General features: G+C 33.3%; 4 protein-coding genes across 5 annotated transcripts in view; 2 read left to right on the top strand and 2 right to left on the bottom strand.

Annotated features, from left to right (window-relative positions):
* LOC149484250 (TBC1 domain family member 12-like) overlaps positions 1-3823 on the bottom strand; it is a 53691-nt gene extending 49868 nt beyond the window's left edge. The window contains exon 1 of the mRNA XM_089701800.1: positions 3009-3823. Coding sequence (XP_089557926.1) covers positions 3009-3430 — 422 coding nt within the window. The 5' untranslated portion in view covers positions 3431-3823. The remainder of the gene's footprint in view (positions 1-3008) is intronic.
* Positions 1202-2583, top strand: LOC149484251 (polyprenol dehydrogenase). The gene is made up of 2 exons (XM_089701843.1): positions 1202-2110; positions 2197-2583. The coding sequence occupies exons 1-2, from the start codon at positions 1406-1408 to the stop codon at positions 2542-2544; spliced, it is 1053 nt and encodes a 350-aa protein (XP_089557969.1). The 5' UTR covers positions 1202-1405; the 3' UTR covers positions 2545-2583.
* Positions 3824-4791: 968 nt separating the features above from the next.
* LOC149484249 (uncharacterized) lies at positions 4792-5839 on the bottom strand. The gene is made up of 2 exons (XM_089701734.1): positions 5681-5839; positions 4792-5380 (listed from the first exon to the last, which is right to left on the bottom strand). The coding sequence occupies exon 2, from the start codon at positions 5374-5376 to the stop codon at positions 4867-4869; it is 510 nt and encodes a 169-aa protein (XP_089557860.1). The 5' UTR covers positions 5377-5380; positions 5681-5839; the 3' UTR covers positions 4792-4866.
* A 273-nt stretch (positions 5840-6112) lies between these two features.
* Positions 6113-19754, top strand: LOC149484248 (sorting nexin-14-like). 2 transcript variants are annotated; one of them, XM_089701732.1, is made up of 18 exons: positions 6113-6256; positions 6330-6480; positions 7447-7557; positions 7900-8031; positions 8745-8935; positions 10335-10488; positions 10933-11107; positions 11476-11659; positions 12251-12344; positions 12519-12580; positions 13096-13294; positions 14145-14362; positions 14979-15087; positions 16262-16434; positions 16664-16860; positions 17671-17835; positions 18573-18742; positions 19475-19754. In XM_089701732.1, the coding sequence occupies exons 1-18, from the start codon at positions 6150-6152 to the stop codon at positions 19541-19543; spliced, it is 2661 nt and encodes an 886-aa protein (XP_089557858.1). In that variant the 5' UTR covers positions 6113-6149; the 3' UTR covers positions 19544-19754. The 2 variants fall into 2 exon arrangements, with proteins under 2 accessions (XP_089557858.1, XP_089557859.1); XM_089701733.1 differs by having other exon boundaries at positions 10335-10492; positions 10937-11107.
* The last annotated feature ends 5243 nt before the right edge of the window (positions 19755-24997 follow it).

The raw sequence follows: 24997 nt of genomic DNA, 5'->3' as shown, positions 1-24997 counted from the left end.
TTGATAACCTCCTCCTTTTTTTGGGAGTCGGATAAAAACTTAACAACAATTTGTTAAGTTTCCTGGAATCTTCCTGGAAGGAGAGAGAAGAATCGCTATATCTATTTAGAAACCGCATCAAAATCTGTTGCGTAGTCCTGATCTAAGCATAAAATATAGAGACAGACAGACAATGGGAAGCGTCTTTGTTTTATTATGTAGTGATTCTAATTTTATTATGTAGTTAACTGTTATTTATACGTCATCCTATTTAGATAAGAAAATTATAAACCAGTTTTCTTTGAGCGAATATTGCATTGATTACAAGCGGGGTATTTCCAAGATTCAATAGGTTGCTGCATTTGTGGGTTTTTCTATACGTTTGCACATTCAGCTATGTTATAACGTAAAAATTCATTCGATATTGCACTGGGTTTAACCCGCGGCTTTGCTGCATTAATATGGTTTAAAAATACCAAATACATTAAATGTAAGAGTTTAGTTTTGCGTGAAATAATTAATATGATCTGCATACAAAAGGAAATTTGTATTTTACGCTTAATTTTCATATTATTTACGAACTTACCTATTCGATGGTTAAAGTATATGCGTCACGGTTTGGTTGAATTAAATATGATAATAATTAAACGATGCGTAATTGTAAACAAAATTTAGCTGAATAATTATTATGTGAGATACCTACTCATTCAATTATTTGTTTTAATATATCACGTACTTCAATAATTATTATACGTATAATGAGATCTCTACTTATATTATTAAGAGATGAATGTAAGTTTGTTTGTTTCAATCCAAAACTACTAAACCGATTTGGATGAAATTTTGTACAAATATAGTTTTTGACCCGAGAAAAGTGTGGTCGTTTTTATCCCGGAAATCCCACGGGAAACCCCGGTACTGTCTTTTTCTTCAGACTATTCGGTGACAGTGGAAAGCTTGTTAAAATGTTTAAAATTAAAAAATAAAACCTAATTTACATTGTCAGTAATCTAATTAATATTTTTAAACAAGAATCAAAATATTTTCATATTGTCATCCGCGTCCTCTTATCAGCCGGGCAACAAGCATGACGCGAGTGCGCATGCGCTGCATATTTATGTCAAACAGACCTTGAGGTTTTCCACGTACGTTATCCAAACAATTGTTTCAATCAAATAAATAATTAATTAATGGTAAGCAAAAAATCAACACACGCCACCAGTTCTTCACTGGCGCTCGACTATTTAACCGTGTATTTATACTGTATCTTGTTTTTCTAAAAAACAGTTATCATTTCGCTCTATGTTCAGGACTAACGGTACTACGCATACAAACAGCGAGGCGAGAGAAAGCGTTGAGGATTTCGAGTCAGTGAAAGCCGGGGTAGCGTCCGCGTCGCATCGCAGCCACGGACATAACCTCAAACATGGTTCTGTATATCTTCACCGCGGCTCTCGGCGTCGCAGCCGCCGTTTATTGGTACGTAAACAGACACAAGCCCATGAAATATATCCTGAGCGAGCTGCGATACACGCTCGACATGCAGGGAGCGGGCGCGGGAGGGCTAATCGACGACTGGGTCAGCGTATGGAGCAACAAAGTAACTTTGCCAGACGCAAACAACAAAATTGCCGTTATTACGGGAGGCGCCCGAGGCATCGGGACCGAAGTCGTCAGGGGAATGCTCAAAGCGAATATGGTCGTAATTATGGGCGTGCGAAATCCGGACGCTGCGAAAAAACTCGCAAAGACAATGTATAACGGGGAAAAGTTACACGCCTTCCGACTCGATCTACAATCATTGAAATCTGTAAAAGAATTCGCTGAGAACGTTAAAAAGGAATTTCCTGCAATACACTTGTTGGTGAACAATGCTGGGATAATGTTTGGCGACTATAAATTGACTGAAGAAGGAATTGAAACACAATTGGCAGTAAATCATTTGGGCCATTTTTATTTGAGTCATTTGTTATTGCCAGTACTGAAACAAGGTGGTACTTTGGAAGATCCAGCGAGAATTGTAAATGTATCGTCATGTGGACATTTTCCCGGCAAAATATATTTTGATGATATCAATATGAAGGAACATTATGATACCACTGCTGCTTATGCACAATCTAAATTGGCACAGGTAATATACAAAATAACACTCAACTTATTAAAATATCTATACTATTATTATTATTTGAATGATTTCAAAACTAATTCTTTTTACAGATCATGACAGCGAGGTACATGAATTCCATGTTTACCGACAAAGACATTCCCATTAGATGCTACTCTGTTCACCCAGGGATTGTGGACACAGATCTATTTGAACATGCAAGCTTTGGAAAGCTACCCTGGGCTCGAAAGTTATTCTTCAAAACACCAGAGAAAGGCGCAATCTCAATACTTTATGCGTGTTTCGACAAAGATATTTTGAATAAAGGTGGATTATATATTAGTAATTGTAAAGAAGGCTTCAGTAATAGATTCTCCAAAAATGAGAAACATCAGCAGAAATTATTTGAACTGTCTTGCAATCTAGTTGGCATTGACGTTGAAAAGTTTGCAAGAAGTTAGACTTTTTATACAATGAAATGTATGTATTTTACTACTTTTTACAAAGAAAATGCATTTATTATTGTAGGGCAAATATTGTCAACACATTGATATTTATATTGATAAATATTATATTTTAACAAATAAAAATTGTATTTATATGAATGTTAAATTACACTATTTTAAATAAAACAAGAAAATGTTGAGCAACACATGTTTCATTTTATATTAAGCACCTGATCTGTTTTTGTATTGAATTAAAACTTTGAATTGACCTTTGAAATATTCAAATGAGTTGTAAGTCATATTTTTGTCTATATATATTTATAAAACTTATACTTTTAAAAACTATTAACATGACTACTTAAGAATGAAGTAATTAAGGGGTTGTTTACAAAATAATTATAAACTAAAAACAAAACACCAATACCTAAATTGATAGCCACACCAAGAATATATCATTGCAAACAAAAATTCAAACTAACCTGCTAAAGAACCCTGACAATCCCTTTTTCTTCAACTTAGCTTGTTCCGAAGTGGAAATCTCAGGGAATTCATCCTCCTTAGAACCATTAGATCCCAGAGAACATTCTGACAAACTGGATATAGTACTGGAGAAGGAACCCCCATCTTTCCCTCGTTGATGGCCACTCACACTACCACCCCATTGTAAGGTGCTCTTCGGAGAGTCACTGGTATCACTTTTCTCACATGTCGATATAGAGAAATTCCCCTCATCACTGAAACTACTTTTCTTACTCAGTTTGTCTACTTCATCCGTTTCAATCACTTTTTCAACCTTAGGACTCACGAAATGCAACTGCTTCGTGATAGGATTATACGCGAGCTGGATATTATCAAGAGCTTCGCTGAGACGCATTCCGCCTTTCTGGCAAGGCGACGACATTGTTGATACACACGCGAAACACTAATTCATCCATATTTTCATGGCACTCATTTTACTTTTAATGAATATTAGCGTTATCAACTAGTAATTAGGCATAATACACCTCATTATGTTCATTTATCATTAAGATTCGAATATACAAATAAAAACAACACTTCACGTAAATATTTGATTTCAATTAGAAAAGAAAGTTATGTTATTGAATGGAAACATTGCCCCGTAATATTCGTTATATTAAGAACGGCGTTGTCTATTTACATTAACACTAAAGTTTAAGTGCTATTTATAAACAAAACTACACTAAACAACGAATTTTACGAACTAAAACACAAACTACACACCCACCACAATTCCTAATCCACTGTTTAATAACTTGACATTTGTGTTGGGCTATATTTAGTTCGAAAACCTTGAACACGATTGACTTTATTTCTCTATCACGGAAATATAATCCGCCTTGTTTACGAAGGTAACTTTCTGCTTGTGTCCACTGTACATTGGAAACTTTTTAATCTGGAAGCACTATTTTTCATTATGTCATTTTAAGTGCACAAATTCAGAACGTAAGAAGAACTGTCAAAAAGTATACCTCAATGATTGACACTGACAAGGCTTTTTTTTTTAATAAAAAAAAATATATACGTTCTGAAATTATTAAAACGATTCCTATTTTTGATTTCATAACATTTACTTGTAAATTCCGATATTTAAATTTTCTAAATCAGGACTTCGTACATAAAATAAAATATCTTAATTAATTTGTTGTAATTTGATTTAAAAATCGCGCGCGCCGCGCGGCCACAGAGCAAGTATGAAGTAGTAGTATGAATATTGGCGCCAGTCGAGTTTAATTTAAAAAAAATGTTTTTAATCTCGCTACATATTAAGCGAGATAATTTTAATTTTGGATTATATTTTTTATCTCAGAAGGTAACTATACTATATACTATCATTTTTCTTTAATTTTATATCTACTTTACAACACTAAAATTATAAATAAGATGCATTTGTGTTTTATATGAAATATGAATGAAATTTATCTGAAAATTTTTGATGAAAACTACTTCAAAAATTCTTCAACCACTAGATACCTAGCTAATAGCTACATATTTACTGATTTCACGTAAATTGTAAAATAGCGCTTGACGTCGAGTTGCGGAGACATGTGTATTATTCAAGTAGGTATTATAAATTATTATTATTTGCAGATTTTTTTAAGTAAATCTGGGCGCAAGTAAATAACCAAAAGAACAATTAAATACAATATTTGTGTTTTAACTAATGAACATGTATGCAATATAATTTAAATTTGTTGATAACTTCCTTATTTTTAAGTAATTGTTATTCAAGAAAAAGTCAGATTTAAAACATTAAATAATATTTATTTCTATACTATACATCAACAATATTGCACAACTGTTTTCTTAATTTTTATATCATTCTTTGGGTTCCTTCTCAACATCAGTTTTCAAAAATGTTTCATATTGCTCCTCGCTCATCAGATCATTTAGTTCGGCTGGTTTTGTAAGCTTCAGTTTAAAGAGCCATCCTTTTTCATAGCATGATGAGTTTATAAGACCTGGTTTCTTTTCAACATCTTTATTTTTCTCAGTAACAGTTCCGCTAACTGGCGAATATATTTCACTCGCTGCTTTAACACTTTCAAGAGCTCCACACTCATCTCCTGCCTTCAACTCAGTTCCTGGATCAGGGAGTTGAGCAAATACAACATCTCCTAGAGATTCCTGTGCGTACTTACTTATACCAATAGTTCCTATATCTTTGTCAACTAGAACCCATTCATGACGGTCTGTAAATTTCTTGCTTGTCCCAGAGCTGTATTTATGCCTTAACTCACAATATGACAATTTAATATTTGACTGTAGAATATAACGCTGAGTTAAACAGTGATTCGATAATCTGAATATGCACCTCTGTAGTGTCATATTGCTGAAAAATTAATAATAAATTTATATTATTGGTTTATCATCTCACTGAACTATTTGTTGCTTGGATTTACACACAATGAGTTTATAATAATTTAAGGTTGATGATACAAAAAATTACAATTAACATTGTTATTGCCAAGATATTTTCTCTTCAATGATAAACTATCTTTGAATGAACTCTGAACTGTGTAAACAAATAGATAAGGACATAACACAGTGACTATATTTTAAAAATAATTACATATATACATATAAAAAGTTCAATAACAACTTGATTATAATAAACGCGGTTTATACTTACACAAAATAAAATTAAACCGATATTGATTTTATAATTCTATACTATTGTCGAAAATACTGAATAATAAAACTGTAAACAATTCGTAATTTCGATTTGTTTTGAATTGGAGTTTTTTAATTTGACTTTTGAGGTTATTTCTTTATCGTTCAGAAATAACTTGACTTGTACAAAAAAAAGTAGATGGTAACCACATGGTAACATTACATTGAAAGGTTCTTTGGTTGTTGCTCAATATGAGAATAAAAGTGGATTAAACAATCTCGTCATCTATTTTGCAACCCTCTTATACGTTTTTTGACTAAACAATCATAGTTTTGCGAAATAATATAGCTAATATTTAGTTCGTTTCATGGTCTTCGTTTTAAAAAGGAAGAGGATTCATTATGTATAGGTATGGCAATATTATAAAGATAAATGTCAGTCACGCGAGTTCATCGGTTGTCATAATAATGTCATTGCTCGCCTAGCCATGACTGAAAGATGTCAAAATAAGTTAGCAGGAAAAAATAGTAATCAGAATTATATTATTTTCGGAGGAATTCTCGTTGCTCTCCTTGCTGTATTATATTTTTACAGGTACATTAGTGGACCTTTATTCAATGACGCAATATTTACGAATATTCCTGGTTGATAACTTTTTTTTTTTCAGATTTCACTTGATCACAATTCTTGTAAGTTATGGATTCGGATGTGTGGCTTGTTATTATGGGTTGACAACAAACATTTTGCAATCATATGTAGAAAAATTAACGTGCCATTTTATAAAGGAAACTAAAGAAAAGGATGAAGCACCAAGTAAAGTAAGATTTTAAGATTTTTGTCCTTTATACCAAGTCTTTGTTTGTTACTTTGAACTTGCGTGAAAAAATGCGATAGGTAAATGATCGTGACTAATTGTTGCTCTTTGAACGCTAATTATGTATATTTGGTTAACATTTATTATTATAAACTGCAGCGTTGCACAAAGTTCTTCATAAAATTGTGTCACTGAATTAATCCAATAAGTGCTTAAGCTTTTTAACAGTAATGATCATTGATTGATGCATTATTGTTAGTTGCAGTATACTTGGCTTAAATACTTTGGAAAACTTAATTCCACTAAATAATTAGTATGAATATAATATTGTAAATGTAAATTAAGCACACTTTGTTATCATGAAGAGTCAACTAAATGATACAAATTCATTTCAATGTTGTATTAAAACATATGGGGGTATTGGTTACTAATTTTTTTTCTATTTTTGTGTCTGGACTTAAAACTATTTAAGCTTATCTACTAAGATAGTATAATGTTTTAGAATCTATAATACACTAGCTGTGCCCCACAGTTCTACCCGCAGTGCTCTGCTGATGTTGGTCTTAGCGTGATGATATACATATAGCCCATAACCTACCTCGATAAATGGGCTATCTAACACTGAAAAAAAAATTTCAAATCGGACCAGTAGTTCCTGAGATTAGTGGGTTCAAACAAAAAACCTGTTCAGCTTTATAGTATAGAATATAGATATTATCAAGAATTAGTTAAGTAATTTTGATGGAGAATTATTCTTATAAATATTAAAAAATGTTGTGTGGTTTTATGAAACCACGGTAAAAGTGAAACTTAGGCACAAAGTTATCGTATTTGTACGATAATGACTCCGAACACTGCTTTATACTTACTCGGCAGCCGACCGTCACGCAACATGCGCTACACAGACCAAAAAGTTTGAGACGATGTAATAAAAGTTTCACTTTAATATTCAATTTTATAAACCAACCAGGGTTGCGATACATGTGGGTCGAGCAGCTGCAATCGCCATGATCCAGAATTTGCAGCCGAACCCTGGAGCGGGCTGCTTGTACATAAGCAATTGGATCAAGCCATAGAAGATGTGAGTTTTTATATTTGTATCAGTTATTCATCAATACTAGAATCTTAAATTATAAATTAAATAGAATTAAAAAGAAATTATTTATTAATATTTGACTGACCGGGTTGGCTTGGTTGGTAGTGGCCCTGCCTTCCAAGCCAGAGGTTGTGGGTTCGATTCCCACCAGGGGCAAATATTTATGTGATGAACATAGATGTTTGCTCTGTGTCTGGGTGTTAATTATCTGATCCCTCGTTTAAAGTTAGACTGTGTTTGAATTGTTTTGTGGTAATAACATTATTCTTTATAGTTAATAAATAAAAGGGTTTCATACAATCCTAATGATATGTGGTATATTTACAGTTTTACAATACAATTTTAGAACAATTTATAAACTCGTGGTATTCAAAAATAACACTCCAGCCATTTTTTGTGGATGAGTTGAGACACCAGTTGAGATATGCATCTGCGTCATTGTTGAGAAGAGCTCTAAAGGTTGGTATTTATTGATAAAATCGTAATTAAAAAGACCAGTAATTTACTTTTTTTTCGGTTCAAAGAAAAAAATTACTCCTTACCTCCTTTTTTTCCAAAAAAAATTATAAATCTTTTTGGCATAATCGACCGCCTCCTTGGTACAGTGGTTGACGCGTGAGCGTAGAACCGAGGGGTCCTGGGTTCGATTCCCGGTGGAGACGAAGAGAAAAAAAATGTCTCGGTCTGGTAGGGCACAGAAGGCTGATCACCTACTTGTCCCTAAAGAAAATCAATACCGGGACACGGAACTTCACACTACCTCCTTTTTTTATTAAGTTGGTTAAAAATTAAAGAAATAAGTGTAAAATTTTAAGTGACTAAAATATGTGTTAGTATGTTGTGAGTTGCCAGTTATTTTATTTTTCATTTATACTGCATAAGCGTACATTTAGTAACAAACATAAACACTAAAAATTATCTATGTCTTACCATTATTTTATTTATTTATTTAACACTTTATTGTGCAAGAAACAAAATATACATGAAGGTTACAAAAATAAGATTAAAAAAGCACAAAGGGTGGCCTTATCACTATGCAGTGATCTCTGCCAGGCAACCACGGGGAGAAATTGCCTTTCTCCCCGTTGTTGAAAAGAAAGCAAAATTTTGTAAAACAAAATAAATTTAATTTATTTACTATAATTTTTCCATAAAAAATAACAATATTTCAGGTAAACTACGCGCAATTAATAACCGATCGCCTGGTACCTTGTGCTCTACGTCATTACAGCGTTGTGACGTCAGACTGTAAGCCGTGTCTACACGTAGCGGCGTGTAATAGAGACGCGGAGATTAAATACCTGCGATGTGTGACTGAGGCCTTATTGCCGTATTTGTTGAGGAGCGCTGAAACGCAGAATTCGTGAGTTGTTTTTTTTTTAGTTATGATGATGTATTTTGTAAATGGAGGATGTAATGGATTATATAAATTGTAGACACGATTAAAATTAATCTTTTTAATCGATTTTTTATTACCTTTTTCTGTAATCAGACACTTTTTGGAAATGGTAAGGCAATTTATTTAAACATTACACTTAAAAATGAATATAACAATTTTAACAATGATTTAATTTGTATTTTTTTGTAAAGAATAAGTCTGTAGGCGTATTCGAACTTGTCTCCTTTACCAAATGGCTAACCTCTGGGCCAACGATTCGACAATTTTTTTTTATAATGCAATTGACAACATTTCAAAATTTTAAGCTACTTATTTTTTTATTTTAATGAAAACTAGATCAAAAATTATGATACACGTATTTTTTGCTTTTTCTAAATATGGAAGTTTTCATTCATCTTTTTGAGTTTTAAAATCATCTCATTCTAAAATGTCGTAAGCGCCAAATGACGTCATACATACGGAGGAATACATTTTTTCCTTTGCCACATACCTATTTTAAATTAAAAAAAAATCTTAACAGTTGACATTTTGGCACATTTGTCACTTTGATTCGTCAAGCTTTGTAAATATTGTTATTTGCTGATCCAAATTTTAAACAAAATAAACTTATTCACAAGTACTGATGATGATGACTTTATGCAGGATTTGTTAAGGGGTGCTGAAAATTTCTGGGAAACAAATATACTATCCCAAAAACGTTGGAAAGTGTTAAATAAATACAACTTTTAGTAAGTAAACAAAGTCTTTTATTTCAAGAAAATTATGAACACTATAGGCACTATTTGTATAATATAAATAAATTGGTCCAACTCCAATCAAACAAACATCACGCTAATGAGATTAAATTAGAAAACCAAAACACAATAACACGATTTAAAAGTTTGTTTACATGAATAATTCACAAAAATGACATTAATATGAAATTTGACACATACCCTGTAAATGTCAGTGATAGTTTTTTTTTAACTTTTTTTTAAATTAGGCTAAGGCGCATTTTTATTCCTCCGTATGTATGACGTCATAATCACATTTATCGTTTTTATTTAATTTCTCTTAAAATATGCGATTAAAAAATGAAATAATTTTTTTTCTGTAATCGCAAGAGCAAAATAAAGAAACGGTTTTTTTCTTTCATGGCCTTATAAAAAATGAAATGTTGTCAATTGAATGCTATCTATATCTATACTAAAAATAAAATTATAGTTATAATTTATTTTAAAGTTAATTTTATATTTATTAGATTACGCGAGCGATACGTAGCTATTTTTAAAAGGCCTAAGAAAATCCTTTGTTTTTAAAAAGCTATATATCTTATGTATTAATTCTGTCATATTAATCAATGTCATCCATTATAAATTTGCAGAGTGTTCAAAGTATTAATTCGCGAGATATTCGCCGGGTGGGTGTTGCTATCTCTCACGGATGTGTTAGCAGACCCCTATATACTTAATATGTTAATCATTCTGGGAACTAGCAACGAAACAATGGCTCAGTTGCCAGCTACGCCTAATTATAAAGTGAGTAATAGAGTTAAGATATTTTTATTAGACCTATATTTTATAATAAAGGCATTATATATTATATTTTTTATAATTTGAGCATTTAGCTGACGTAAAAAAAATAAACTAATAAATTCACAAGAACTGTTAATTATTATTAATTTTAAAGTAAAATAAAATATTTCAAATGTGTTAAACGCCACCACCTGTGTACAGAATTGTATTGCAAACAGCTGAATAAATATTTGATGTAAATTATATAGTAGCTTTTTTTAGTAAGCACGTATTTTTGCTATATTAAAACAAAGGCATTAGAATTTATAATTGTCTTAGTGGTATTTTTAAAACATTTGCACTCAATTTGACACAATTTTATGATGCTTTGCATATAATATCAATTATGTGGAACAGTATAAGCTGAAAGCTACTCTCTCCAAAATGAAATATCCCTTTAATTTCCAGGTAGAATTTCTAGAAACGTTCGTTCGCCAAACGGACTCAGTTTACGCGAAAAGGCCTAAACTCCTTCGCATAGAATTAGAGCTACTTGTAAATGAGCAAGAACATTTCTATGCGTTTATGCAACACTTGAAGACAAACAGCAACATACATGTGTTGCAGTTTTATAAGGATATCAGTGAGTCATTTGTAAATATTAAGCCGTATTTAACGTTAATTAATAAATGAATGAATGAATGAATAATAACAAACGTTTAATTAATAATAGATCATATTATTTATAAGCCGTTTAATTAACGGCCTAGCCTCTTTATTAAACGGCATCGTTTGCTTGGTAAATTATTTGAATAAAAAAAGATTTTTTCCCATCTTCGTAATATTTTAAATTGAAACTCCGCTCCTAAAGAATTTTCGAGTGGGAATGAAAGTTGAATTTTCCATTTTAATGATTCTTTCTTTATTCGAAAGCCCATAAGTTAGTCTCATTTAAACGTCGAGTTTTTTTGTTAAAAAATAAATATTTAAAGTTGTTTTCACACATTGCAGAATCATTCCAAAACCGTATCCTCAACCCGGACCTAACTCCAGAGGAACAATCGATAGTGCGTCGTGAAGCTCGTGCGTTATACAAGAGATATATAGCTGTAGTGTTGCCCGGAGTCAACCTGCCGGATGCTCTGCAGCATGAGCTCAGGGATCTGCTGGAGAGTGGAACTGATTGTGTTAGACGGTAAGGTATTTGTTATGTAAGTAACATGTAATGTAAAATTATATTGTATATGGACATGACTTTAAAAGAGCAACTATGGAGTTTCTTCTCCATAGGTAAATGTAATGACGATTCAAAAGTGCTTCTGGAAGAAGTCTAATTGAATAAATAAATGTTTGAGTTTGAGTTAAAGTTAGATGTAACGAAAATATCGGATAGAGATATTGGAAGAAAAAGGAAAGTTCCTTTTTCCTCTAACCTTTATTTTCGCATTCTTTTCAAACTGGCAACAAATCCGTCAAACTAAAAATCATGAAGCCGTTCTTAGCTTATAAGTGGTTTAACTAAAATGACTTACATTTATATAATAGTACGTAGATCATACAAATATTTATTACTAGCTGTGCTTCGCAGATTCACCCGCGTTGCTCCGCTCCTGTTGGTCTTCGCGTAATGATATATTATAGCCTATTGCCTTCCTCTATAAATGGGCTATCTAGCACCGAAAGAATTTTGCAAATCGGACGAGTGGTTCCTGAGATTAGCGCGTTCAAACAAACAAACACTTTAGCTTTATAATATTAGTATAGCTGATTTTATTTTCTTATTCAGTTTACAGACGAGCCGTGCGCTGTACCAAGCGGCTCGGCAGTCGCATTCCGTTCTTGAGAAAATTCTGATGCCAAAGTTTTTACATAGTGAAGAGGTAATATTATATTTACTATTGTTTTAAAATCAACGGAAACAAAGATACAAAGAATTTATAATTTAAGTGGATTAACATGGTTTTGATGTTACAAACAATTTAAATTATATTTGTATGAAATAATAATATTAAAAATGTTTATACATCTGTAGTAAATACTAAATTTTGTTGCAGTTTTATAAATTATTAATTGGACCAAGAGTACCCACCGGATATCACAAGCAATTGACCAAAAGGTATTTTTTTTTATTTAAGGTAATTTTATAGTATATAATTTTATATATTTTATATTACATATCAATTTTTTTCATTTTTCTGCAAAGATTATACTTATTTTTCATCTAAACCGCCGTGCAATACTCATAAGAAATTATTTATAAATAAAACCAAAACGCCAGGTGGTAAAATAAGCAGGAATATTTGCAAAAAATCATAAAAATATATAGATGAATATTGTCTCAGAATGTGGATATAAAATAATAGGCAAAGATAACATTTATTAAAAACTAGTGGTCCGCCCCGGCTTCGCCCGTTGTACATATTATAAAAGGTAGCCTATGTCCTTTCTCGGGTATCAAAATATCTCTATACCAAATTTCATTCAAATTGGTTCAGTATTTAAGGCGTGATTGAATAACAGACAGACAGACAGAGTTACTTTCGCATTTATAATATTAGTATGGATATCATGAATATAATGGTGAAATATATCCATATGTAAACAAAATATATTAAAAATAAAAAATTTCAGGCCACAAGAAAAGCCCCCAAAGCTGGGTAAACTCCGTAACACCAAACCGCAGACCCTGGATGGCTCCGAGCTACCTGATGATGGAGTGGAAAATGTGGACATCCTCAAATATTTGGATTCCTTAGCAAGTGAGGATAGCTTGGGAGACCAGGATCTGAGTAATTATAAAGTGGTGCTGACTAATGTGGAGACGAGATTGGTAAGGGGTTTTTTGACGTGACAACGTCTTATAATTCGATATAGCCGGCTGCACGCACGAAAAAACATGACTCATGCGGCGTTACCTCGCTCTGAGGCGATCCATGTAGGCTTGCAGTGCAAGTGAGAGCGCGGAACGAGCGACAAAGAAGCACAATCGGACGTTGTCACGTTCAATTACTAACGTCAGGAAACCGACTTTACAGACAACCAATTTTTTTATAAAAAATGCTTGCGGCCAAATTTTGACTGGCAACCCAGTCGATATATATTCTCCTAATTATAAATATACATAAAATTTTGGTTTTAGCAAAAAAACTATGAACGCACTAATCCTGGGGTGGGATCTTATACTATATGTATTAAATATCTACGACCGCCTCCTTGGTACAATGGTTGACGCGTGAGCGTAGAACCGAGGGGTCCTGGGTTCGATTCCCGGTGGAGACGAAGGAAAAAAAATGTCTCGGTCTGGCAGGACACAGAAGGCTGATCACCTACTTGTCTCTAAAAAAAATCGATCAGTGAAACAGATGTATGTATAATGCATCTGCCCCTTACCCCACTTGGGGACATGGGACTTCACTTTTATTAAATATCTATCCTCTACCTTTAAGGTGGCTTGGAAGAAATCGCTTTTAAGTGATAAGGTCACCTTTTGTATTTTACATATTATTTAAAAAGTTTTATAAAAAAAAATTTTCTCCTCTAATTTATATTTCACGTAAAATGCACTTCATTCAAAAATGTTTGTGACCACTGTCAGTAGGTATTGTCATTGTACGAAATTCTTCCTGCTCCGCGACTGGACTTTTCGTAGTTATTTATTTTATTTGTTTTTAACATTGCAGCAACCACCCCCACGCCGCGGGGCAGTACGAGTATTCACAATCGGCGTGCATCGCGCTATTTCTGGGGGTGTTGGGTCTCTTGGGGGTGTTGGGGGTGCTGGGGGTGCGTCGCTGTGGAGCGTGGAACGGAGCGAACACGACTTCCATTTGTTAAGGGCGAAGCTACAGGAGTTCCATGGGGATAGACTGTTGGCTCATCTGCCGCTGCCGTCCAGGAGGTATGCAACGTCATACATACATACTTATATTATATCTTAATATATAATATAAATCTCGTGTCACAATGTTTGTCCTCAATGGACTCCTAAACCACTTAACCGATTATAATAAAATTCGCACACCATGTGCAGTTCGATCCAACTTGAGAGATAGGATAGTTTAAACATGTAGGTACCGCGGGCGAAGCCGGGGCGGTCCGCTAGTCACTACATAAAAACCATTAACTGATACGCATCACCTTTATATATAAAAAATATACCGGCCGAATTGAGAACCTTCTCCTTTTTTATGTCGGTTAAAAATGAATCCCTATTTCCTTTGGTCACGGCATCACGCGTGAACGATTGGACCGAGTTATTATACCGGGTAAAGGTTCTTATGAAAGAAAACGTAAAAAAATTGTGCCTAAAAGTTAAGAAAATGCGAAATCTTTACGCGATAGTTTGCGTGGAGGCAGGACAACGTTTGTGTTTTAGCTGGTGCACTATAAAAATATATATCCAAAAGAGTAAACACCTAAGTATATATAAGAAGACACTTTTCTTAATCTAAACCTATTGAGAAAATTAACAAGAAACAATCTTAATTTCAACACATTGATTTACTTTTTTCCAGAGACAACAGTCCTTTAGAAACGCTGCGCTATAAGTACGAAGATTTCCTACAGCGAATACTACAAATATCTTTACTACAAACTAGTGAATTGCTGTACCTTTTCCTTACGGTAAGTTAACACGCACACACGACAATAGGTGTCAATATAAAGAAAAGAATCTTGAAAAGGGTCGATCCCTTTTCAAGATTCTTTCGCATATTTTAAAATAATAGTTAGAAGTCAATACTGATTAGTAGGTTAAAAAAAGACTTATTTCCCATCATGATTTTTTTTATTTTCAATAATCAATCAGTCGTGCATGCTAAGTATACATTTATGCGTACATTTGCGTGGATATATATCCACACGCTCCCACACATTCTAACACATTTCCACACGATCCCATACACTCCCACACGTTCCCATACACTCCCACACGTTCTCATACACTCCCACACGTGCCCATACACTCCCACACGATCCCATTCACTCCCAAACGTTCCCATACACTCCCACAAGTTCCCATACACTCCCACACGTTACCATACACTCCCACACGTGCACATACACCCACACGATCCCATACACTCCCACACGTTACCATACACTCCCACACGTGCACATACACCCACACGATCCCATTCACTCCCACACGATCCCATACACTCCCACACGATCCCATTCACTCCCACACGTGCCCATACACTCCCACACGTTCTCGTACTATCTCCCACACGATCCCATACACTCCCACACGATCCCATACACTCCCACACGATCCCATACATACCACAATAATGTGCGGCAATAATACCACACGTCCCCATATTAACACAACACAACAACAACATAACATATTTCCAATAGTTTCCACATAATTCTTCCCCTTTTTCGCACATTTCTACACAAATTCCACATATTCGAAACATTTACACACATTATCAGACATATGAAAGAAAGAAAAAAAGATTTATTCCCAACAAAAACTTAGACTATCTTAACTTAAAAAGTAAACACATATTAGGCAATCGGAATAGACTCAGCCATGCTGTGGGCTAACACCCGAACAGCGCTGATTTTCAGTCTGCCCGCGTATTTTCCTACATTTATGTAAATACTAATCATAAAATTACATCTACTGTTCCTATCAATAAAAATAAAAAATTTATAAATCATCCGTACATTCATGTTATTATTAATTTCCACATATCCTTACCCATTTCCACATATCCTTACCCATTTCCACACATACTCACAAATTTCCACACATCAAAATATATTTCGACACATTTCCTCATTGCAGGTGGACAGCGACTTCACATTAGTGGTACAAGCGTCCACACTAAACGTGAACACGGACCTCGGGAATATCTATCAGTCCGTAGCGCACAGATTGAGAAAGGAAAAGGGACAGCACTTGGAAAGCTTTCTGAGAAACTTTCTGATTTCCTCGGATAAGGAACGCTATCAGGCTCTGTGAGTTACATGTATTTGAATTTGTGTATTTTTGGAACTTATTACAGTCTTTGTTGTATTTAATAACTATATTTGTTACGTAACTATAAATATTTAGTTTATAGTGTTAATTTGTTTATTTGAATGCTAATAACATTTCCTGTGTAAAATTGTGTAGAGATTTGTATTATTTACGAAATAAAAACCAAAAATACGAATGAGAATTATTTTTAACCATCCTTTTTCGCAGAAAACAAGGCACCCGCGACGTGGAAGAAGCTCTAGAAGCGCCTGAAAGCGTTCCCGAAGTGTCCCGCGCGAGCCGAGCGCGGAACATTCGCGAAGGAATGTTCGCGAACAACTGGGACGTGCCCGCGCGAGTTGTGTCCCGGGACAGTACGCACCAGCCGCACGTGCGCGGCGCAGTGCAGTGCGCCATGTACTTGTGTGAGTACACGGGGGAATGTGTGGAATGTGTGGAACAACTGGGACGTGCCCGCGCGAGTTGTGTCCCGGGACAGTACGCACCAGCCGCACGTGCGCGGCGCAGTGCAGTGCGGCATGTACTTGTGTGAGTACACGGGGGAATGTGTGGAACTGTGTGGAATGTGTGGCACTGTGTGGAATGTGCGGCACTGTGTGGAATGTGCGGCAATGTGTGGAATGTGTGGCATGTGTGGCATGTGTGGAATGTGTGGCATGTGTGGAATGTGTGGCATGTGTGGAATGTGCGGAATGTGTGGAATGTGTGGCATGTGTGGAATGTGTGGCATGTGTGGAATGTGTGGCATGTGTGGAATGTGTGGCACTGTGTGGCATGTGTGGAATGTGCGGAATGTGTGGCATTCGTGGAATGTGTGGCACTGTGTGGAATGTGTGGCATGTGTGGAATGTGTGGCACTGTGTGGAATGTGTGGCATGTGTGGAATATGTGGAACTGTGCGGAATGTGTGGCATGTGTGGAATGCGTGGAACTGTGTGGAATGTGTGGAACTGTGTGGAATGTGTGGAACAGTGTGGAAAAATGTGTGGAACAGTGTGGAATGTATGGAACTGTGTGGTATGTGTGGAACTGAGTGTTATGTGTAGAATGTTCCGCAACAAATAACAGTAAGCGATAATCGCGGTATAGTTAGATTCACGAACAAATGCCGTCTACGCCCGTACACTCGTGAAGAAAAGACTTCGAATACTTGCGTAATATCAATCACAAGAAAATATTACCCGAAAAAACTTAATATTTTTTTTTATTTTCAGTGCTGAAAATAGCGAATCCGCGTAGTATAATAACATGCATTATTGGTAACATACTATCAATGTGCCGCCGTTTCGTCGACGAAATGTTCAACACTTGGCTCGACGCGCGACTCCGCTCGCTGCTCAGCGAGAGGCGGTTGGCGCATTTGATACGGTTGGGACAAGGTTCGTGGATTTTTGGTAAAAAATCAAATAAAATATGTTAATTATTGTTTGCTTTTCGTTTTTTAGTTACTTTTGTGGTATTTGGCAAGGCAGTTTGAATTGAATATTTAGCTTCGTAGCATATGTATGTTAGAGCGTGGTTGTATTACGTAATTAAATATGTACTAATATAATATTTCTTAGATATCTTCACTCGACCAAAGTCGGTTGTGCCAAACTGTTCAGGGCGATGGCCCCTTTCAGTGATTGCAACGCCGCAATTGAATATGACATGAAATATTATTATTATCTGATAATTAAATGATTCTTAATACTTTTATCCAGTTGATTATTATTAAAATAATTGATTAAGTTCATCGATTAATTTACTTTTTAAACATAATTTTATCGTTTAATTAAACGCGCTATCGTATATGCTTTATAAGTGAGAATTTTTTTTTTAATTTTTGATTATTTTATTTCGATTATTAAGCGGGATTCAAACTCGTATTTTCGCCGTACTGGCGTGGGGTGCATATAAAAACAAGAAAACGTAGTTGAAATTCGATTGTTGTTTATTTATATTGCAAATTTCTTTACATGATTTGAACATATAATTAATTATTTAAATTACGATTCATCAGTTTCTATAAATTCCTCTGTATTGCATCACATTCCTTCAATAATTCTTGTTAACTAATTTTCCGCATTATCTATTTCTTTAAAATTATCCTAATTAATGCCACCCATGTTTCCAGAAGTATTATTCAGCAAGAAAGCCACCCCCCGCATGAACCAAGTGCACCAACGTCAACTCGCCCGCAGTAAACTGATCGCGTTCGCTTCGCTCGCTCCGCGCGGGGTTCGCTTCGCTAGCGAAGTGGGAACGGCGTTCGATGTACTGCAGAATCCGCAGTTGAATAAACAGGTTGGTTAGATTTGTAATTTTTAGAGTATTAATAACTCATCCGGAACCACAGACACAATAGAAAATTGTGTCTGGGACCGATCAGGCCGCTTGGGGCTCAATGGGTTAAATGTAATTTTCAACTCTAAAAATGTTCATGTTTAAAATATTTTTAACGAATAGAAAAAATTGTGAAACACTTTTTTTGTATATAAAATGAATTTAGACGTAGTAGATTTTTTACTTGTAAAATCTGACTCAGTCGCTTCACAACTAAATTCATGTATATCAATTAAATAAAATTAAAATACAAATATAATATTTGTATTTTAATTTTATTTAATACTGCATACATAAAATAATATTTAAATTGAAATATACGTAAAAATTCGCACCAGAAAAAATATACACATAGAACATTCTTATGCAACCTTTAATTTTACAAAATTGAATAGTTGAAAATGCTTAAAAATAAACAGCGAAAACGGCGGTCAATGTTTAACTGTTAATTAATATCTTATATATAAAATTCTCGTGTCACAATGTTAGTCTGCATACTCCTCCGAAACGGGTGGACCGATTCTCATGAAATTTTCTGTGCATATCGGGTAAGTCTGAGAATCGGCCAACATCTATTTTTCATATGTACCACGGGCGAAGCCGGGGCGGACCGCTAGTCTGATATAAAAATGTAGATTTAAAACTTTCACGCTTCTCTATACCTCAATTATTAAACAAAATTTTTATTTTCAGCTGGTGTACAATCTCCTGGATCTATGCGTGGTCGAATTATTCCCAGAACTACACGGCGAGAACAGTTGAGATTAATTATAATATATTATATAATAATATTATATAAGTTCTTTGTAAATTCCAAGTGTACCAATTGTATTAACATATGCGTAATAGTGTAATTGTAAATACGTATAATTTATTATATATATTTTTTCTAATAGTTTAGTTTGCCTCGCATGGTGAGAGGTGTTCATTCTATAAGTATGGAAACGCCAAATAAATTATTTTCATATTATTATTATGTTTGTTTTATTTAAAACATAACCCGACACCGACACCGACCGGTTTGACACCGTTTAAAAGAAATTCCTATGTATATGTCGCAGGCAAATTGTAGAATAACGCCGTTTACAAACGGCGTCCATCACTTTACAAACGCTCAGCATATTACGATAATATGCCGAGGATTTACTTTTTCCAAATGTCCACTGAAAAAAAACATTTGTTAGCCGAGAGGGTTAGGTTAGTAGGGAGAGGGTTGGTTTGAATAAGAGGGTGGGTTAGGTTAAGTTAGTGTTTTTTTTATGTAATTAAAAATTTCTGATTAAGAATTAGCGACATATTATTACAAAATGGCGTGCGTTTGTAAACAGCGAAATAATTCTGCGAAAATTTGCCTGCGACAATATTTTCAACCTAGAATACTTAAACGAAATCAACATTTAAAAAAAATTCTTCAACAAATTCTAGTTAACATCATTCATAAGTTAATTTATCCCTCAGATAATATTATTAAATGGATAATAACCACGTCATATTGTCAGCTTTATGTCGACTCAGTGCAATACCAACCGCACAAAAACTACAGGTAACAGGGCCCATTTTTTAAACCATCAAACTTCCCATAAAACAACATAAACGTAGTAATGGAGTGAAGAGGATAATTATTAATATGAGGTTATTTAACACACAAATCCTTAAAATGCATTATAAAGATGAACGCAGATACAAATCTGCGTTCACAAGCAGAGATTCGCATTTAAACCGTTATGTACTTTAACATTTTTGTTATTGTTAATGTAACATGCTAAAACATCCATAACGCACAGGATCTCGAAATTAAAAAGAAAATCTTCAATAACGCACACAAAATTTGGTGCGTGCGCCGTGCGGTGCGCCACAAATCTGCATGCACCTTACATCCTTTCTAACTGAGCATTTTACATCTAACGAAGATAGAGCAAGAGTATTCTTTCGTGATATTTTATTGTTAACGAAAACTCGTATTCAGTGTTGTTCAGTGTTAGAACATTGCATAGAATTTTTCAAAATCACTAAGAACAACAAAATTTCTGAATGATCTACGCGTTTACACATAAAGAATTCGGCACTTTGTTTCATATTGTTTGGTACCGATTTTAATGACCTTTCACATGAAAAATAATGTTACGCAAAACCAAGTTTTGCAGGCTGCTTACTGACCTAGCTCCTGGGGAGTCTGTTTACTTAAGACTGTTTGTATTTTCATAGATTATACCTACTTAGGCTAAGCAGAAAAAATGGAGTAGGAATGAGTGTACCTACAGCTACAGCCACGAGTATTATGTAGTTTGGTCCCTTCCTTTCTTCTTTGAATCTTTGACCATGAGTGATAACTGAAAATGTATTTCGTAATCTGTGTTCTTATGAATAGGCATACCTATACAATCCATACTTAATATTATAAATGCGAAAGTAACTCTGTCTGTCTGTCTGTCTGTTACTCAATCACGCCTAAACTACTGAACCAATTTTCATGAAATTTGGTATGGATATATATATTTTGATACCCGAGAAAGGACATAGGCTACTTTTTATCCCGGGAAAATGACGCAATCCCGGAAATCCCACGGGAACGGGAACTATGCGGGTTTTTCTTTGACTGCGCGGGCGGAAACCTAGTAATAAATATTATTAATAAGGTAATCGTGATAGGACAATGATGCCAAGTGATTTGATTGTAATTTTTCACCTGTATATAACTAATCTTTACCAATTGATACTAATATTATAATGACAGGATTTGTAGTTTCGTATGCTACGAAAAAATTTCAAAAATTATGCAGCTTCATCGATTTTTTTAAAGTGAAACTTTTATTACATAGTCTCAAACTTTTGTTTCTTTTTCTAATTCGTAGGTCAGATAGGTGTAATAATAATAATGTAAAAAAAAGATCATGTTTCGAAATACATATGAAAACTCAACTTTTCATTATAATATGTAGCCAGGGTAAAGAAATAAAACAAAATGATTGTGCAATACAATTTTATTCGTGTTAAAATGAAACTATAACGACACAACAAATCACACATTGCCAGAAACTTTATTTCAACAACATAATATCATTTGTACTTATCATATAAAAATATAAAATTTAATACAAAACTAGAGCAATACAATACAAATAACAATATTTAAGCTTTGATAGACGTAAAAACAGTAAATAAATTTTATAAGAAGTAAATATTATTTTATCCATGATCTGTGACATTTTTAAGGTAAGTTATAGAGAAATCTTATTCTAGTTCGGCGAACACTCAATGAATTTATTATTTCTATGTATCGTTGTAAGTAAGTATAGAAGTATATTTGATAGACACTTTATATTATTTGATAATTCCTATTTTTATCATATTTATTTGACCGTATTATTGTAACTATTAAATCATTTTACGACATAGATGTAAAAATCCCACGATTTTTGTTATTTAATTTTTTTAAACTACATAAATCATTAAAAATTGTATTTTGTGAAGCTTTTTTCGTTATAATTTTCGCTCTAAAATAGAATATAATAACTTTTACAATAATACAGTGGCATAGAATATAGATATTACGAATTTAAACATTCCAGTTTCAATAATATATTTTAGAATTGTGAACACAAACTGTTAAGGAACTCAGGGAAGACATTTATTTTCGTTATTCATTATACTTTTAATAACCACAAAAAAGTAATTATTTGAAATATGATTTTAATAAAGCGTTTATTAGATAAAAAAAATCTGAATAATTCATGAATATTTTAAAAGAAAATAAAAATAATGCTCTAAAATACCTATATAATTTTAATCACATTTAAATATAAAGTATATTTTATTTATAAACACAATAAAAGCGCTTTATCTACACAATTATCTACATTTTATTGTATCACAAACACGTTACAACACATGAGCTAAAAGGTATAATTTTATAAGAATTAACTACAATTTTATTTAATAAAGTCAATATGTTTTGAAGTGAATCTTCTTTAGGCGCGTTGAGAGTAAAATTTCAAGGTCGCGTCATGGCAATACCGTCACGTCATGGAGTAAGGCGACGATTTTGGTAACTTTGAATCTTGCCAGAAAAGTTTCACTTCTGACACGTGTGTTCGGCACACACGCTCTTTTTTACAAAATCACAACTATACTTATACGTAAAATAATTGTCTTAACTCTTTCACAAACTAAAATGCAAAAAATAAATTAAAATACGAAAAACTTTGAACATTTAAAGCACACAGATTATTTCTAAGCCCTTATGACTAGAAACATGGCCTCATTAGATATATTTTTTTTTATATTTTAATACATAATATTATAATTGGCAATAGTTCACAATTCGTTATTCATTGAGATCAACGCTCACATGATATATTATAAATATATATTTAATATTCTTTATTAACTTGAATGCTATATTTTAAAAGGAAAAAATCGAATATACAGGGTGACTGGAAATTCGACGTGATCCTTCAAAGGGGTTATACTAGAGGTCATTAGCAACAAATTAAGTTCAGTTAACCAGGGGTCAAAATGGAGCTATGACGGTTTTTTGATTTTTTAGAAATTTTCTGCCTTTTACCAAAAACAATTAATTATGAAAAAACTACTACACTGTTAACATTCAATTGATATTTTTTTGAAAGCCGAAGAATGAGCGATCACTTAAAAAAAAACTTGCCCAAAATTTGCATCACCCTAAAAAGAAATGGGTCTTAAGTGGAATAAAACTTATTTTTTTAGTAAATTTTCCATAAGTAGATGATTATTACTCGAAAAATAATATTAATATTACTTTTTGTAAAATTCTAAAAAATTAAAAAACCGTCATAGCTCAATAACTATCCATTTTTGACCCCTGGTTAACTGGACTTAATTTGTTGCAAATGACCTCTAGTATAACCCCTTTGAAGGATCACGTCGAATTTCCAGTCACCCTGTATAAATGCTTAATATTGAACTTGGTATTTAAAGTATCAGATAGATATATATTTTTTAATTATATATTAAAGTTAACATTGCTTCCTTAAATGTTTAAAAACATATTCTTACATAAATAATAATAATAATATCGTCTTTATTTTTGTCACATTATATTTTTACCTTACATGTCTATAATTCTATATTATAATATAAATATATTGCAAAAGTTGAACATTTCGAAGCAATAAATTCCGCAGTATAGGGATATATTGACGAAAACCTAACAATAATTTTACTTTTTTATTAACATGATTATTAAATTGGTGTTCTTTTTTATTATATTTAATGAAAATATAAAAATTACTAGGTTGGTACTACGGGGATGCTAAAATTCTACGAAATGTTCATATTTATTCAGTTTTTATACATTTTATTCATTCCTAATATTAAATTTGAATTGGAAATCTACGTTGAAATTTAAAAATGTTATTATACTACTAAATATCTCAAAAAGGGGCTAGAAACTTATATATTTAACCAAAAATGCTATATATTTTTTGAAAACTGCTAGAAAAAGACTAGGAAAAACTATTTTAAATCCCCTTCTAAAAAGTTATTTTATTTATATTGCAAAAAGTTTCAAAACAGATCAATTCTTATGCGTCCATTTAACACTGAAAGGTTTATCCAAATTGATATTACAATCAATAGTCAGTACTTTAATCTTTTCGTTGTACAAAAACTTCGCAGTTTCATTATTAACCGTGACAATTTTAATGGCGTCTTGATTTAATATTTTAATTTGATTTATTTGTGGAACGCCGTATCCCCACCATTGTATCGAGCTTGTCAGTTCGTTGTCTTTCAGTTTGAATATGATGTGTGTATATTTCTTCTCTTCGTAGCTGTCTGTGAATCGAAAATGGTACAAATTAATAAAAATATTTGTAAAGATTTTTTTAAATAAGGGAGCAAATAATTTTATAGAAAATGGAGGATCGTTCAATTACAATGTTAGCAAAATAACTTGATAAGAATTTTATTCCACCACGTGAGCTTATACAGGGTGTCCCACTGTTGATACTCTAAGCTCAATGGAGGTTATAGTTTTGCATACGCTGAGTACGTAAAAAATACTTATAAAATTACAGACGCAGTTTCTTTTTTCAAATAGATGAATTCTTAAAACTCTATGTGTACACCCCTAACAAGCAACCCGCCCAGCTTTGATACCAGCACTTGAGCTATCGTTTAAGATTATGTTTTCATAAACAAAATGCTCACATTAGCGAAGCGGTATATGCCGACTGC

Source organism: Colias philodice, chromosome 12 (genome assembly GCF_061535455.1).
Source record: "Colias philodice isolate Cphi_HAF_F1 chromosome 12, ilColPhil1 Martin Lab GWU primary, whole genome shotgun sequence".
Taxonomy (NCBI): Eukaryota; Metazoa; Arthropoda; class Insecta; order Lepidoptera; family Pieridae; genus Colias; species Colias philodice.
This window is presented reverse-complemented; position numbering and strand designations above follow the sequence as displayed.